This window comes from Pseudochaenichthys georgianus, chromosome 21, assembly GCF_902827115.2.
Source record: "Pseudochaenichthys georgianus chromosome 21, fPseGeo1.2, whole genome shotgun sequence".
In the NCBI taxonomy this organism is placed as follows: Eukaryota; Metazoa; Chordata; class Actinopteri; order Perciformes; family Channichthyidae; genus Pseudochaenichthys; species Pseudochaenichthys georgianus.
This window is the reverse complement of record NC_047523.1, coordinates 18,063,539-18,076,046: the sequence shown is the minus strand read 5'-3', so window position 1 is coordinate 18,076,046 and position 12,508 is coordinate 18,063,539. Positions and strand designations below refer to the sequence as shown.

The 12,508-nt window shown below is 42.3% G+C and overlaps 1 protein-coding gene across 1 annotated transcript; it reads left to right on the top strand.

Moving 5' to 3' along the window:
* Positions 1 to 8,302: 8,302 nt before the first annotated feature.
* On the top strand, positions 8,303 to 11,710 carry LOC117466824 (frizzled-7-like). The gene has a single exon (XM_034110299.2). The coding sequence runs from the start codon at positions 9,063 to 9,065 to the stop codon at positions 10,761 to 10,763; it is 1,701 nt and encodes a 566-aa protein (XP_033966190.1). The 5' UTR covers positions 8,303 to 9,062; the 3' UTR covers positions 10,764 to 11,710.
* The last annotated feature ends 798 nt before the right edge of the window (positions 11,711 to 12,508 follow it).

Here is a 12,508-nt window from a genome sequence, read left to right as displayed (position 1 = left end):
GAATAGGTCATTTAAAGCCCACTTCCAAGTATCCCTCTAGCTAATGCTTATTCCCTAGATAACAATGAACCCTTCAAACTAATTAAGAACCTGATTATGTGTTTTCCACGGTGACACAACTCTGTAAGAGGGGGCTTTAATGAAGCTACATATATGCCCACCACACAAGCTTACACAAGGTTCACTTATGTAGTTCATAACTTGAGATGTAAGACTCTTCTCCCTCCCCTGAGAGGTCAGCTCAATTACTCTAACTATAGTTTACATTCCACAACAAGCGGAAAAAGCTGATGCCATGGATGAACTGAATGATATTATCATTGCTTTGGAGAATGCCCATGCAGAGGCAGCGTCCAGTTTCTACAGCCCCAACATGAAAACGTTTCATCTTAAAATATTACAAGCATGTTAACATACCTACCAGAAGTGAATGCACATTGGAGCGCTGCTGTATAAACTTCCCCCCGCCCTGCCTTTGGGAAAGCAGATCATATCTCCATTCTCCGGCTCCAACAGACAAGAAAAGACTGAAACAGGACAAACCTGTTCTCAGTAACTGTCCAGTGTTGAGTGACCACACAGTTGTCACTCCCCATGACTGTTTCAGACTACAGACGGACTCCTCTGATGGCAACATTGGTATGTAACCGTTACTCTGTCGTTGATTTTCATCACAAAGTGCATTAAGTACTCTACCAAAATAAATGTACACAGATTGTCCCTAAACAAAACAACTTAAACATGCATTAAACATGCATACATTTAAAGTCCGTTTTAATCTAGTGGAGTGCGACCCACTGCCTGAAGTTATGGTCACATGGCGTTGGGACTTGACACCTCACTCTTGGTCCTTGATCTCCTGAGGGAAATGCCCTGGGTGGGGAGAATTGTCAACCCCACCCCTCCCTAAGCACTATTGTCCGCCAGGGCTGCATCCTCAGCCCTCTACTGTGTGACCTGTTTACGCACAAATACATCTGCTAATGCTTATAAAGAAAATGTATGGACTCCACAACCATCAGAGGCCTCACCGATAACATTACAAAGTTAGAATACCAGCATGAAGTCCAGAGGCTCACTTTTCACAGGCTGCATATTGACGTCAATGCGGACAATCGTGCATGTGGCGACCCTCGTGGACAAGCAGATGTGTAAAGCATACATTTGTCTTCATTTCAAAACATCAGCAATACTTAAAAAAAAAGATAGTGGACCACAGGAAGCTGCTGGAAAAGACCACATCCCTGTCGAAAGGGTCAGCAGTTTTCACAACCACACGGCTCTCCAGAGATCAGTAAGAACAGTGGAGCAGACCACTAGTGGTGAGCTTCCTGCCATTCAGGACACTTACCAGTTACCACACACAATGTCTGTGTGGACGGCTGTATGATAATCTTGGTCTCTTGCCACCCCAGTGCACAAACTGTTTACCCTGCTGCCACCTGGCAGACAGTATCAGTATCAGAGCATGGACCTGCATGCTGGAAGACCCTCAGTTCTAAAGGCTCTATAACATGAAGACCTACAGCTCACTCAGGACTATTCTGATAATTGAGTGCTTTCATGCCGCTGCTACTCATTCACCATGTGTCATCATGTCAACAACCATATGGATTAAAGTTAATATAACAGGTTTATTGTTGGCATTAACAGATCTGTCATCTGTAATGTCACTATTACATTCCTATCCCTATTGCTTTCCTGTATTATTATTATACATTGTATCATGTTGATGTTAATCCATTCTAGGGGAATGGCTCTGTCTGCTTAGCATCAGCATGTTAGCATTGTCATTGTGAGTATGTTAGCAGTCTGACATTAGCATTTAGCACACAGCCAAGCCTTTCAGTGGTGCTAGCCTGGAAAAAGACTCTCAGCCATTTTATTTTTGATATAATTCCCTCTGAACTGTTGCATTTATTGCCCAGTGCATATCACGCATACGCTAATAATGCTGTACATCTTGGCTGATAAGTTACAAGAAATTCAAGTTAAAAACTGTGAACAGATAATAAAATATACTTTGAAGGTGAAAATTAAACTTTATAGTACAAAGCCAAAACATTTGAAAACACTGTCTTTGTTTTTTACTTTTTGACTGCACTGTAAGTTTTATGCATTTTCACTGCACTTTAAGTGTGAGTTCCCAGCCATTCGTCTGCAGCTAGTAAGGTGATCCGAGTGCTGAGCCGCCAATTGATGTGTGCCAGGAGCATAAATACAACTCTGACCTACACCTACAGAACGTGCATACTTTGACTGTATTGATATGATTGTACTTTATTATTGCAACCAACATTTTTGTGTGTAATTTACTGCTTAGACTGTTCTGGCCACACACTCTCATATGGAGTTTTTGTCCAAGTAGTTGAGATGTCAGCCAGTGAGCTTCCTGCTGCCTGCCACTGGACCGAACACACACTCTGTTGGTCCAAATAAATCGTTCTTTCATCACAGTGTGTGTGTATGAGTAGTCCAGTACTGTAGGCTCTCTGTGTTGCACTGACAGACACAAACCAGCTGCCTGCATTCCTCTCTCTCTCTGCTGACTTCTTAAGGTCGATATCCCCTCCCCCCACTCAGACGAGTGTCCCACACATACTTCTATAATGCTATATATATATACCAACCCATAACTCAGACATACACACACATACAAGTAAACCAGGCAGGAGGCATGCCTAATGAAGAAACATATCGTTATAGAGCAGAACTTGACTCTTTTGCATGTTAAACCTTTTACGTCTGGCCTTATTCAACTCCCGTTACTCATCCTGCCATCTCAGCCTGAGTCTGAACACTGACATAACGGAATCCTCCTCAGCCAATCAGAGGCCTTTTTCAACTATGTTAGCCTCACTTGTTTGGTCTATTTCTGCTTTCCTCAACTATTGTTGTCATGACTACCAGCTCTATGGGCGCTAGCTCACCTCAAAAGTACTATTAATATTTATTTTGAGTTTTTGCGAGTAGAAAAACCAGCAGATATGGACCAACATTAGCATTAATCAGCAGTTGTGTTTGTGACAAGAGATTAATTCAAACCCAAGTAATTCACTCGATTTTAGCTCTGTTTTGGGAGCTGATGGGAAAACGTTGTTCTATATCCGCTAAATGAAACTAGCCAATGAAATGGTTAGTGTCTAACTTTGTCTGTCTGCGTTAGGTGCAGGACATGAAGCATACAATGACTTTATTAGAGCTTAATGAATAGTTGCTTTCTGCAGCTGAAAAAAAGACTAGAGAGCGTTGGGAGTGAACCAAAACAGACAAGTTGTGGGCTTGGGGCTAAAACTGTTTGCTGAAAGTCGGTGAAGAGATCCATCAATCAGAGAGAAGTTGCAGAGTGGGATGAATATTCTCTGTAGATTTACTGCTAATATAAAATATCTATTATAGCTACTTTTATACTCACAGAACCAGACTTATATTAGAAGAGGTCGAAGTATGCACTTAAAATGTCCATCCACGAACCCCTGTATTTGGTGGAACAGAATGCAGCAGTATGCATATTAAAATAAAAAATGTAACTGTATGAGGAGCAGTGGTTTTATAGTCCCATAAAGGGCACTAGGCCCAACATCTCTCTAAGTTGTTCTAATTAAACTACGAAAAAGTCAAAAAATATTCAGATAATTGACATTAACATCACTCATAATCTCTCATAAATGGATTAAAGTATGAACACCTGGTGCATGACATTTTTTCTCACTCCTCAAAAACACTTAATGCTGGTTAGACCGACATGGTCAGCCAACATGTCCTGTAAGCCGTGCTCAAATTGAAAACCTCGTCAGGCCAAACTGAAAGGTTTGTGTTTTTCCACCCTGACTCCAGATCTAAATAGTTGTTCAGGATTGGGTTTCACACGGTAGCTCACATACTTTGCATGGCGGTCACGCTTCTGGCTAAGCATGAACTGAGCAAGCGCAGTCAAAACCATCAAAATCTTTTTTGTTTTGTTTATTTCACCTTGGTCTACAGTAAATCTAGTTGTTGTTTGTGTAACACTTCCAGCAGATGTCCAGCTGCAGCAGACCGCAGCCCAAACAGGTACTGACTGTCTGGACTGCCCACATCTGCTTGACCACTGCAGACATCTACAAAAACACACCCACAAACAAACGGCTACAGTTAACACGATGAAGTGCGTCCATTTGACCTGGTGTGGCTGCTAACTGCTGTGCTTTACACCATGTGGAGAAACAAGTGTGTGTGTGTGTGTGTGTGTGTGTGTGTGTGTGTGTGTGTGTGTGTGTGTGTGTGTGTGTGTTTGACAGATCAAAGTCAAGCCCAATTAAACCCCCATGACTTGCCTGTATTAATAACGTTTTATTAAATATATTCAATGTGTTTACATGTGTATACTGTAGCAATTAATTGCCGTCTCATAATGTTATCAATTATCCAACAAATATTGTCCACCGACTCATGGCCAGCATTCCTCAACTAAATACCTTAAGCTCCTAATTGAAATCAATTATTAAATCATTTTCACAGCTAAACTTTTAGGATTTTTTCATGAATCTAAAACATAAATAATATCAATGAAAATCCCAAATGATCATTCAATTTTGCATACATTTGCCATATTGTGATATAATTATATAGAGATTTTTGAAAAAAATCCTTATTAATTAAGTATAGTTTGCAGGTTTAAGGTTTAAATATTGTCGTTAATATTGTTCCACATTAGTTAGACCTACTTTGATGCCATGACTATCATAATATTAGATACATTTTCTTAAATACTTACTGACACTGAAGTATTATTTATTAGAAACAGTTTTTATTCCTCCATGTCAGGGGTGTCCAAACTACGGGCCGGAGGCCAACCCTATGGAAAGCAGTGATGTAGGCTGTTTGAATTCTTAAAGCATATTCAAATATCAAGCAGAGTGTACCTACATTTGATTGATTTTGCTAACTTATAACTTAAATTATTAGGCAAGATAGCTCGCCTCTAGTGAGTGGCCCAGTCCTTCGTATGTTTTTCTGTATGTGGCCCTCAGTGAAAAAAGTTTGGACCCCCTGCTCTATGTCATTAGGAATGTACCTGATTCATCATGGCTACACGAGACAAAAGCCCTGGTTAGGTATTTAAATCAGGTTCAGCATGTATAAAAACATGCAATTATATGCTTTGAATCATGTCCGTATATGCAATACATAAAATAAAAAGATGTTAGGGAACATTTTCAAGCAGTGTTACAAGAGTTAAATATTTTGCATTTCTTTATATGAGGCTTTTCATATATCAAAGCCCTGGAACCAGTGGCGTAACCAGATTGTGATTGGCCCCGGTGTAAATATTGTTTTGGGCCGGCTGCACCGTCGATAGTTACGCCACTGCCTGGAACCACCCAAAAAACTATCCGTCCACCCATACACAGATCTATATGTTAAGCCTTTCTTTCATTCATCTGAGTGTGTATCATCACTTCTTCTGAGGGCTGTGACACTCAGATGGTGATTTGTCCAATACCCTCCTGGGAAATCATTGTGCTAACAACATTATTAATCAATAGCTTTAATAGCTGAGGTCTTTAATTACCACATAGCTGCACATAAGCTCTGATACTGAGGCTTGGGACAACCAGTGAAACCAATCCTCTTATCAGAAGCAGTGGCCCGTAAATACAACTCATCTCTCAGATTGATAATTGAGCTATGAGGCCAACAGCTATAATCTCTGTCATTCAGATAATGTATCATAATGTTTTTCTTGGCATACTTTAACAGAGTGGTCACAGATTTGACCCAAAATGAGACAGCATCATTGAATATGATTTCCGGTGGACCAGCCTCGTTGCTAATCAATACAATCAGCTTTTCAGTAATGAGGTTATTGCTAGTTCTGATGAGATTGAGGTCAGTGTTCATAGCAGAAACACAGTTTGGTTAGTTAGAACTGACAGAGCTGCCAATAAGTGACTGATTATGACTGATCGACAAAACCATTCAGGAAAAAAAATCCTGTTACTGTCAACAATTTTTTTTAACTTCTTTAGGTTGTTTTGTCCGGTATCAGTGAATACATAGCAATAAAGCATTTCCTTTAAAATTATTATGTAAAGAATATAAAAAGAAATTATGAGAAGTTAAAAAGGGTTGAGAAGATTATTGAACGAATGTATGCACACAAGGTAGACAATGGTGAGTAAATGACATTCAGGCAAATGCAGTGAAGAACATAAAAGATTAATTATGGTTTTGAAGGAAATTAAAGCACTCCATTTTTTTTTAATAAAACAAATTAAACAAATACAATGTGACAATGATGTGTACATGGAAAGAGATCACCCACAGCTATGAGCCGACAGAGAATTATCATCTGAATCTGCAGCTCTACCCTGCTTTACGGAGCTTTATTTTAAAGTGGACCTATCATGCTATATTTGAATAATATATTGTAGAGCCACACATATATAAAACATGTCTGTGAAGTTTTCTTTTCAAAATACAAAACAGATCATGCATTTTAGCCATGCCTCATTTCGCTCTATTTGCTCTATTCCAGCCCTGTCTTCACAAGGGCTGATTCTGTGGCAAATGAGCTGCAGCTGACCACGCCCCCTTGCAAAGGAGGGGGGCGAGGCACGAGCGTCATGTTACCATGGTGTTACCATGGTGTTACCATGCCACGCAACCTCTCATTCCCCTAATAGGTGGAGAGTTGCCCATATAGGCGGAGCACCCCGTTTCTGACGTCAGAACTATTTCAAATCTGTATCAGTCTGTATCAGATCCGTTGCAGCTCAATTTTTAGAGATTTGGGTATGGAGGAAAAGAGAGAGGGTTGTGTTTTCTGACACTTGGTGAGTTCCCTGACACACCGGGGACACATATTCATGTATAAAAGACGTACAAAAGTGCATTTTGCATGATAGGTCCCCTTTAAGTTTTAGCTCATGGTTTGGCTGCCCCGCCTGCAAGTTTAGTCTTTTAGTTTTTAAATGTTGGGAATAAAATCTTCATGCAAGTGTTGTTGCTGAATGAGACAAAGTGGTCTCTGTTCGGAGAACCGTCTTTCAAACTCCATGCATGTTTCCAATCTTGTAGTTGCATTATGATCAACATGCAGCACTTATATTCTTTAAGATTAGGAATTTTGTTTTCGCCTGAATCAGTTTTTAAGTAAATATCACTCTGCAGTGGCTCAATAAATTAGCCTATTTCAATCTAACTTCTCTTATTTTGTATAGGCCAGTTTACAGAGGGGAACTCTACTGAAGTTTCCTTTTGGTTCAGCTTGTCTTCCTGCTCTCTCCTTCTCTTTCTCCCCCTGCCCTCTTCGACCTTCTCTCTTCTTCCTGTCCCTTCCCCCACTCCAACCTACCCCCACCCTCTTTTATCCCACTCAGGGTAGAAACACACCAAATGCAGAAAGGCCACCAGGAAACTCCTACCACCTCTCACACTTGGTTGCCCGTCGGGCAGATCAATCATGCTGTCAATCCAATTTACTGCTGGGACTGTTGTTGCTGTTAACTCCTCCAAAGATACAGATCAGCTCAGGAGCCGCATCTGATTGTTTGCAATGTAACCCTTTAAGCAGTAAACAGAAACAGGTACTTGCGGTGCTTGCTGTGGCAGGGTGGTTAAGATGCTGGAATCCATTTAGTTTTTTTTCATGGTTTGCTCACTGCGCTGCAATGTGTTTACATGTCCTGCGCACAGTGAGTGACTGTGTGAAGAAATTGAGAGAGCTCAACTTCACAGCTGCACTCTAACAGTGTAGATGGGAAAAAAGGTGTAAACTTAAACAGATGTAAACTTTCTGTAATGCATAGAGAATTGCTCATGTGCTACAGGGATTGCTTATGTAGGAGATAAAGCATGATGAATAGGAAAGAGAAATCAAGTTATGGAATAATGTACATTATCCTGCTGCTCCAACATGCAGCTTTTGTACAGGCATTACAAACTGAATAGTTGTTCTGCAAAGATCTGACTTGTTTGTATGCGTATGATCAGACGTATCTGCCATTGCTTTTAACCCCATTACATAATTTATTTTGAATTGCTAAACAATTATGGGACAGCGTTTAAGCACACATGTCCAGTGTTTCCTACAAAAAAGTATTGGATTTGTGTCAACTCAACACAATTAATAGTACATTTCTCTTTAAGGTTATTCTACATTGGTAGTATATTTTTCTTTTAAATAAATTAACATAGCATTCCAAATAGTTTTTGATGAATGCACCAGCATATAGCACTCAGTAAAAGTATGGAGTACTAAAAACGTATTTGACAATTGACAAAGAAATGGTGATGTTATACTGCTGCTTTCCCATAAACAGAACAAAAGCGGTTTATTCAATGTTATAAATCATCTATACGATTTAAGAAGACTTTTTGAAACCCTTACCGGAAAATACATGCATTTTATGTTAAATTCTGGTGTAATGTAAGTACTGTAACACATTTTCCTTCTATAGCGAGTGAAGGCCAATCAAGAACGAGTCCTGTAGGAAAACAAATGCTAGGATTGGCTGAGACGCCGCATCGGTTTCAAGGCGCCCGCGTTCTGTCGGGGGGGTCTTGTGAATGGAGGGGGCGCCTGGAAACCGGTGGAATCTGCACGGAGTGAGGAGAGCGAGCCTCTGGACTCCCAACTGCTCAGCATGTGAACCGCCGCACAGTGTGAAGTCAAGTCAGAAAACGATGGAAATATGAGCTTTTTTGAGTTTTATCCGTGTATTGTTTTGCGGTAGACTAGCGACGCTTTTGTGTAGACTTACTGGAATAACTTGGGGTTGCATTACTTCAAGAAAATGGGACTTTAAGTGTTATTTTCCCCGGGACGGGAGTGAGAGTGGGCTGCTTGGAGTCACTTACAAAGACCATCAAGAAGTCATGACACGACGAACGTTTCACTTGGATTAATCTTCATAAATCACAAGGAAAAAACGATTACGGACATTTCAACTCGAAGTACTCGGACTAAAAGATAAGTGCTGCGACAATTTATGTAGTTTTTCCACGCTTTTCAAACGTTTTCAAGTCGCCCTACTTGGATCAAAGTTTTTTCCTTCCCTCCCCCCTCCTCCTCAACTATGGCGGCGGCCAGGTCCACCACTGGCTCCGTGTTGCTGCGGATCATGTGGCTGCTTTGCGGGCTGTGCTTCACATCCATTTCTGCCCAACATTACAACAGTGAGAGCGGGATATCTATCCCAGAACACGGGTTCTGCCAGCCCATCTCCATCCCGCTTTGTACCGACATCGCCTACAACCAGACCATCATGCCGAACCTGCTGGGCCACACGAACCAGGAGGACGCCGGCCTAGAAGTGCACCAGTTCTACCCCCTGGTGAAGGTCCAGTGTTCCGCAGACCTGAAGTTCTTCCTCTGCTCAATGTATGCACCAGTCTGCACGGTGCTGGAGCAGGCCATCCCCCCGTGTCGGTCCCTGTGTGAGCGTGCGCGGCAGGGTTGTGAAGCCCTCATGAATAAATTCGGTTTCCAGTGGCCGGAGCGGCTCCGCTGCGAGGCTTTCCCGGTCCACGGAGCCGGTGAGATCTGCGTGGGCCAGAACACATCCGAGCCCAGCAGCCCGGCCTCGTCTCCCCCCTTTGACCGCGAGCTGGCGACCCTTCCCCCCAACATGGGGCGCCCCAATTTACGACCGCCCCAGCACAACCAGTACCAGTTCTCCTGCCCTCTGCAGCTGGAGGTGCCAACCTACTTGGGCTACAAATTTATGGGGGTCAACGACTGCGGGGCGCCGTGTGAGCCCACTAAACCGACCGGCATCATGTATTTCCGTGAGGATGAAGTGAAGTTCGGCCGGCTGTGGGTGGGAATCTGGTCTATCCTGTGCTGTGTGAGCACCTTATTCACTGTGCTCACATATTTAGTGGACATGAGGCGGTTCAGATACCCGGAGAGGCCTATCATCTTCTTATCTGGCTGTTATTTCATGGTGGCGGTAGCCTACGCTGCTGGATTCTTCCTGGAGGATAAAGTTGTTTGTGTGGATAAATTCAAGGATGACGGCTACAGGACAGTGGCTCAGGGGACCAAAAAGGAGGGCTGCACCATCCTCTTCATGGTCTTGTACTTTTTTGGTATGGCCAGCTCCATCTGGTGGGTGATTTTGTCCCTGACTTGGTTCCTCTCTGCCGGGATGAAATGGGGCCATGAGGCAATTGAAGCCAACTCGCAATATTTCCACCTGGCTGCCTGGGCTGTCCCTGCCATTAAAACCATCACCATCCTCGCCATGGGCCAGGTGGATGGCGACGTTCTGACAGGGGTGTGTTTCGTCGGGATCTTCAACGTGGACGCCCTCCGCGGCTTCGTCCTGGCTCCGCTGTTTGTCTACCTTTTCATCGGCACGTCCTTCCTCCTGGCCGGCTTCGTGTCCCTCTTTCGGATCCGCACCATCATGAAGCACGACGGCACCAAGACGGAGAAGCTGGAGAAGCTGATGGTTCGTATCGGTGTGTTCAGCGTGCTCTACACAGTACCGGCCACCATAGTGATCGCCTGTTACTTCTACGAGCAGGCCTTCAGGGAGCACTGGCAGCGGACCTGGCACATGCAGACCTGTAAGCGGTTCGCCGTGCAGTGCCCGGTTCACAACTTCGCCCCCATGACCCCAGATTTCACCGTGTTCATGATCAAGTACCTGATGACCATGATAGTCGGGATCACTTCGGGTTTCTGGGTCTGGTCTGGGAAGACGCTCCAATCATGGAGGAGGTTCTACAAGCGCCTTAGCAACGGTAACCATGGCGAGACAACGGTGTGAAGTTACGAGTAAGAGAAGGCACAAAGCCCCGGGGTTTTGGAAATAACAACCATGTAAATGAGGTCAAATAGCTTTCATTTTTAATACTTTTTTTGGACTATTTTAAAAATGTGTTTTCGGGTTGTGACAGCAGTTCAGACACACAATCAAAACTTTAATCTATATTCGATAGAAGTTGGATGAACTTTTTTCTTTTCTTTTTTTTCTCATTACCTGACAGCCCACAGTATCTCTGGATTATGAACTGGTGTGAATGGCCATACTGGTCCTGGGACTGTAATGCCAGACTGATGAGGTTACTTTTCATATGAAACTCCATACATATTATTGATTATATCCTTAATATTACAATTTGAATGTATGTCCTGTCTGCCATGGTGAAAGTCTCTCAGTGGAAAACACCATAACAGCAAAGACTGATGGCTCGAACAGTGTGGCCTCCTGTCCGTGCTGCAGTGGAAAGGTCAAAGGTTTGATCCCTACAGCAACCACGCCCTCTGACTGTGAATTCATTGACTAGGTATGTCTGGATTAATTATACATCTACGTTTTAAATTACTCTGCTTTTAGCTAAAGACTGAAACGCTTTGATACTTGTGTTAGATATTGCAGAGTACAATCTAGCCTGTTAAAATATGAGAATATGTCCATAAACTTGTGACTCCACCTCGCCATTATGTGGCTGCCCAGAAATCAAAGACTTTTATTTCATTTTTGTCAATATTTTTAAAATGTTTCCATACTGTTGAGTATTTGCTACTATATTGAATGTTCACTCCGACGGTGGATGAAGTTATGTATTGGTTTGCACAGCTATCCTTAAGGTTAAAAGTTTTTTTAAATGATTGATTCAACACAGGATGACCTGAATCAGTTAGACCACACACACACACACACACACACACACACACACACACACACACACACACACACACACACACACACACACACACACACACACACACACACACACACACACACACACACACACACACACACACACACACACACACACACACACACACACACACACACACACACACACACACACACACACACACACACACACACCAGCCTCCACTGAAGAAACACAACAGCTCATTGTTTCTCTCTGTGTGTGGTCTCTCAACTGTTGGATCCCCCCCATCTAAAAGAGCTTTTAAGCTTTTAAGACATCCAAAGCACCATTTGAAAGATCCAGATGTAATCCAAGTGGAAATGGTTGCTCGGGATTTATGATGTTATTTTTTTCCTGGATAAAGATGACTGTACACACTCACGCCAGTATTCTACCTAGTAATCTCTTATAATTTCACTTGAAGTCTTGTTTTCACAAGCAAACTGAAACGTTTTTAGTTTTTAATAAATAATTATTATAGTGTTAAGGCATCAAAACACAGCGAGAACTGCATTTGAAATATTTTTGGATGTTCTAAATCATGGACATAAACACCAGGAAGGAGGTCAAAGGCCATTATCTTGTGGGAATATGTGCTATTTAGAGAAAGAGAAGCGAGGATATATTGCGTAGTTTTCAGCTAAGGTGGAGCGTTTTATCTGGGGACAATACAGCAATTTATTACAATAACATTGGAAACCAACATTGCCTAGTGACCTGTTTATGATAATATTCTTATACTAAATGCCCCTTTCACAAAAATAACAGCCTAAAAAATAATTTCTGCACAATTCTTTATTTTCTGAAGCAATCCACTTTTAATTTCTTTGATATAATCATAAACTCA

Bases quoted from the DNA above. Each gene is read 5' to 3' on its own strand.
- LOC117466824 (XM_034110299.2), top strand. From the start codon at position 9,063: ATGGCGGCGGCCAGGTCCACCACTGGCTCCGTGTTGCTGCGGATCATG.